Genomic DNA, 6,000 nt, shown 5'->3' on the forward strand with positions numbered 1-6,000 from the left:
ATATGAATGGATTTTTAAGAAGAAAATACTTAGGATTGGAAACTTTCATAGCAAATAAAGAACGTATGAGAAAAACGAATAAGAAAATGAATTAATTAAAAAGGATTAGAAAACGTATCTTAGCATTAGCATTATATGCCTTATCACAGTGTACTGGTCTCCTCAACCTTATTGTTACTTCAGTTATGTTTGATACCATTCTTTGAAATTGCTAAATGAGAAAGAAAAGCTTATCTCTTCAAAATGAATATTAGGCATGGCAGGAACATGCCTTTTATGATGTAGGACAATTTTGTAGATGTAAGTAACTCAATTGATTAGGGCATCGTGCGAATAACGTGTTATAAAATAAAAGCAACTTAGTAAAACATGAACAAGACATGTTGTTATGAAATAAAAGCAAGTTAGTAAAACATGAACAAGGAATGGAGATAGAGAGAAGGAAGAGATTTTCTTCTTCAATTGTGTGTATTTTCTTATCTATTACAAGGCCTTTATATAGGCATAAAAAGTGAAGAAAAATATGTCATTGAATATGTCATTAAGCATAGAAATATGTCATTGAATATGTCTTTAAGCATTTGAGAAAATCATGGAGGAAGAGTAGACATCCACCAAAATTTGATTTTTCTTATAACAGTTTTAGCCATAAAAATTGAATTATAAACCTTTAGAATACAAAAAAGGAGTTCCTAGAATCTCTTCTTGCTCTTTTAAAAAAGAACTAGAAAGGGAAGTCCGGTGCACGAAATATTTCGCGTTCACATAGGGTTCGAGAAAGGACAGTACCCAAAAATAACTTTACGTTATTCCAAGACTCACATTCAAAGATCTATTAAAAGGGATCGGATATATATTAGCGAAGCTAAAAGATTAAATACATATATGAATTATTTTTTTGAAGAGGTTAAAACTTTTTCCAAAAATTTGAGCGTCCGAATCAATTGTCCCTATATTTCTCTTACCTATTAATTTAAGGAGAGTGGTGGATAGCAATTTCTCTTACCTTTTAATTTACTCAAATTGACAACAAGAGCAATTAATAACTAACTAACAAACAAACAAACAAATAAATAAATAAATAAGTAAATGACAACGTGCACCCAGAAAGCAAAAGTTGTCGTATTAATTGTATTTAATAGGATACTTCAATGAATTTTTTAAAACGACTACGTTAGGTAGACCTCAATGAATTTTATTATCGACCTAAATTAATTTTTAAAAGTGACTACGTTTCTATCTAATGAACGAAGATCTATCTGTATTTAGAGGGTTGACTAACTATACGCACATCTGTATGGACTGTTGGCTATGTAGTCATTTGAAAAACATAAAGCTAACAGAGTTCATTGAACTTGCCAACAATTTATAACTTGTCTTAATTACTCACGTTCATAATTAGATATTTATATATATTTAATATATTTTTTAATATAAATACAAGATCTAAGCAAAAGTTATTAGGTTCTGCTCCTTAATATTTCACTTTTTCTCTTTTTTTTTTATTCAAAGATGTTTTGGTTATTTGAGTAGGAATAGATTCGCAGATAATTGAGGAGATATAAAAGAATGGAATATTCCGATGATATTGAAACTTGCACCAGAGAGTGGTAAACAACACCAAAATTGCTTTAGTCTTAGCTAGCGATTGGCCATAAATTCTCAAATTTATTCTGAAAAATTTAATTTGGGTGAAATTTGGTTTAAAGATGAAAATGTGTTTGGACATATGTTTTGGGTGAAGTTTGGTGTTGAAAAACATGAAACATGACTTAAACCCACAAGTTCTAAAAACTATCACAAATACTCAAAAGTACGATTATCAATAACATTCATTATATTATCGCAAACCATAATCCTAAACATAAATAAATTTGATACAAAATTATCATTTTTATAATGAACTACATGATACACTATCAGATGACCGAGAAGACGAAGCAGCATCGTTACAAAATAATAAATAGTGGACTATTTTATAAAATACAAAAGTTTGGGACAATTTTTAAAAAATATAATAGTGATATTTTAGCCCAAAACCAGCTATTGAGCTGGTTTTGGGATTTGGCATTTGGGACTTGGGATTTGGCCAAAATGTATGCGAAATCTATGGCCAAACATGTGTTTGCCAAATAAAACTCAAGTTTATTTTGACAAAATCTATGGCCGAACGGGTCCTTACTTTCTTGTGATGTTCCCTTTTTCCTATTTATCTCTTTTAAAAGCTTGGGTTGCTTCACATTCTTTCAAACTATTATGTGTACTGGTTTTTCGACTTTCGGTAAAAAAAAAAAAAGTGTAAAAGACCTCTTAAGTAATCAGTTGTAATGTTCTAATTGATTACTCTCTCGGTGCACAATAAGTGACCAATTTATCTTTTTATTTTGATCTAAAATAAGTATCCATTTACATAATGAAAAAGGAATTAATTTTATTTTTCCAAAATTTATCCTTATTTACATATTTTAATTAAGGATAATTTAATGAATACATTTTTTTTTAGGAGTTCGTATTTCCTGAACGAGTGTGCCAAAGATAAAATAATCCTTTATTATGGATCGAATGGAGTAAAATACAATGGAGTAAGATTGGTAGTATTATTTCATCTTCCATTCAATGGCTTCACGCAACTTGAATCCAAATTGATTGGATTGGTCAACCTTTTAATAGATCTTACACGGCTTGAATCCGAACTAGAGTATGTTGGATGTGCGAACAAAATATTATATTTATAGCTGAAAAGATTGAAAAGCTACATAAAAGATGTGGATTCTCTTGACGATGTGAGGCCTTTTGAGGATAATCATGCGATCTTAGCCCAAAACCAATAATATCACACCATATTAAAAGTATAATTAGACTCAACAATATGCTTTAGTTAGTGGACTATTAAACCAAAAGAACCAAAGAAAGAAAAAAGAAAAAGAAACCATCCAATAATAATTGTTGACAGATAGGAAAATATGAACATTAACCATTGGTATTTCCAGGAAAAAAAATCCTTTACAACCGGGAAAGAAAGAATGACAAAAAGTACTCCAACATCCAAATAGCCAAAAACCTACTTCTCCTACATGAAAAATTCAAGAAATTTGTTGAAAACAAACAGAAAATTCAACACTAAATCAGCAAAAAACAAGTCTTTTATAACAGGGGAAATCAAAGTAAAAATGACAATACAAATAATGTAACTCCAAAAACCCCAAAACCATAACTCAGTTGTTGTGCACCAGATCTACCTTTATCATCAACTTCAACCTTATTTTCCACAAAATAATTATGTCTCTTAGTATACCAAAATGTAATCTTGTACCTTATTCTGCTACTCACATCAACTCGAAAAATCGCCTTAGATCCATTTGTAACAGCTTTAAGTGCAGCATCCCATGGCATATTATGAGTTTCAATCATCCCACTTTTAAAAAGTTCTTTATCTTTCCCTTGTTTAAATCCTTCAACTGTAAAATTACCAATAGGGTAACTTGTGTTTGTACCATAGTAAAACTTAAGTGTAATATCATTGTAACGAACAGCTTTGTCCTTCATTTCATTCTTCAGATTGAGTTGAAATGACAGATTGTTGTTGCGTCTACTGGCGTTGTTGTTGGAGTTGACTGATTTGTCAAGACCTGGCACGTAAAAATCATTGATGGAACATTTAGGTTTCGTGGTACGAAAACTTAACCAAAGAACCAGAGCTACAACGCCTAAACTCCCTATTAATTTCACACAAGTCCAAGCACGTGAGTCTGACATATTTAAACTCAAAGGCAAATTCAAGATTTAAACTGATCGCACGATTTTCCTTCTGGCCAATTGGAGGCGGTGGTGGAGAACTGCTGCTGTTGTTTCTCAAGAATTAAAAAAATTGGAAAAATTTAGATGAAGAAGAGAATGGAGGAGGAGGGGAACAATTGTTTTTGAGGTTTGTGTATTTTTGGGGTTTAGTAGATGGTTTTTTAAAGACAAAGGTTCTCAACAAGTCATGGGGTTTTCTGCTTATTTAAAGAAGACTTGGGTCAATGACTAGCTCTTAGAATTTGGACCTTATATTGTTAGATATTTTCTCCCTTGCCCTTAACGAGTTAGATAGTGCTTGCAGTGAAATTTCGTGGAACAATTCAACAATGAAGTAGTTTCCATATCTAAAAATGAAAAAGACAATCCAATAGTAGGTCTTCATTATAAAACTACAAACATACATTAAAGATTTAAATTGTTACGTATATGATTTGGAAGTAACCGCAGAAATGTTTAATTTTTCGGCAAAGGGTAATATATCTCTATACTTTCGAAAATGGTCTAAGAATACTCATCGTTATACTATTGGGTTATATATACCCTTCCCGTCATACTTTGGAACAAATATACCCTTATTTTGGATGGAGTGCCACGTGACAGCACTATAAGAAAACGACCCATTTTTTTTTTTTACCTGATCCGTTTTAAAAAACCCACCACCCGACCCGTTTTAAAATTCAGTTTTTTCAGTTTTTTTAAAGCATATATTTTGTAAAAACTGGAAAAAAAAATTGTAAAAACTAGAAAAAAAATGAATTTGGAAAATATATATTTTTAAGTCTTTTCAGTTTTTTTAAAGTATTTTTTTTGTAAAAACTGGAAAAAATAATAATAAAAACTGGAAAAAAAAGACTCTCCTAAAGCAGTGGACTACATATGCATTAGTTTTTAAAAATTGAAAATATTTTGCATGGTTTTTTTCAGTTTTTACAAAAAGAATACTCTAAAAAACTGAAAAAACTAAAAAATATATATTTTGAATTTTTTTTTTTCAGTTTTACAAAAAAAAAAATTAAAAAAATGCTTTAAAAACTGAAAAATATAGATTTTGTAAAAACTGGAAAAAAAAATTGCAAAATATATAATTTTTAGTTTTTTAAAGTATATTTTTTGTAAAAACTGGAAAAAAAAAATGTTTTGCAAAATATTTTTATTTTTTAAAACTAATGCATATATAGTCCACTGTTTTAGGAGAGTCTTTTTTTTTTATTTTTTACAAAAAAATATTTTTTTCAGTTTTTACAAAAAAAATACTTTAAAAAAACTGAAAAGGCTTAAAAATATATATTTCGAAAATTTCTTTTTTTTTTCCAGTTTTTACAAAAAAAAAATCAGTTTTTATAAAATATATGCTTTAACAAAACTGAAATACCGAATTTTAAAACTGGTCGGGTGGTGAGTTTTTTAAAACGGATCGGGTAAAAAAATGGGTCATTTTCATCTGGTGCTGCCACGTGGCACTCTATCCAAAATAAGGGTATATTTGTTCCAAAGTATGACGGAAAGTGTATATATAGCCCAATAGTATAACGAGGGGTATTCTTAGACCATTTTCGAAAATACAGAGGTATATTTGGCCCTTTGCCGTTAATTTTTTTGTACACACAAGACAATTAAATTTTCTGTATCAAAGGTTTAAAAACAACTAATTAAAGAAGAAAAAAATAAGAGATCTAGAATATAAAGGCAAAATAAGAAGCTAAACTTGATCTCTTTTTTTTTTCGTTTCTCACCCGGTGTCCGGTACCCACATTGGGGTTCGATTAAATCCGGATTCGCGCCGAAAAGTCCCACATTAGGGGGGTAAAGCGCTCCCTAACAAATGCGACTTTATACCTAAGGACCCGAACCCGAGACATTTGGTTAAGGATAAAGAAGTATTTATTACTCCACCGTAACCTCATTGGTAAGTTAAACTTGATCTATTTAAGGTTCTTAGTGTATTTAGAATTTAAGCATTCAAAATTTAAAATTTACACCAATAGTTTTTGAAAATTTGACGTGTATATTTATGGTGAATCCCCCGCTAGCCATTGGGGACCAAGTGGTAAAGCCATTATTCGCAAGGGAATATGTCACTCAAACCTTTCGCCTGCCAACAGACGATGAAAGCGATGAGTTCCGTCCCTTTTATTCAAGATCTTTTTATTTGTACAGATTTAGAACCTGTTTGGACATAAGAAATTTTTTAAGTTTTTT

General features: G+C 30.3%; 1 protein-coding gene across 1 annotated transcript; it reads right to left on the minus strand.

The window, feature by feature from the left end:
* Nucleotides 1-2,960: 2,960 nt before the first annotated feature.
* LOC107821822 (protein NDR1-like) lies at nucleotides 2,961-3,989 on the minus strand. The gene has a single exon (XM_016648283.2). The coding sequence runs from the start codon at nucleotides 3,754-3,756 to the stop codon at nucleotides 3,160-3,162; it is 597 nt and encodes a 198-aa protein (XP_016503769.1). The 5' UTR covers nucleotides 3,757-3,989; the 3' UTR covers nucleotides 2,961-3,159.
* Between the last annotated feature and the right edge of the window lie 2,011 nt (nucleotides 3,990-6,000).

This window comes from Nicotiana tabacum, chromosome 9, assembly GCF_000715075.1.
Source record: "Nicotiana tabacum cultivar K326 chromosome 9, ASM71507v2, whole genome shotgun sequence".
NCBI classification, from domain to species: domain Eukaryota; kingdom Viridiplantae; phylum Streptophyta; class Magnoliopsida; order Solanales; family Solanaceae; genus Nicotiana; species Nicotiana tabacum.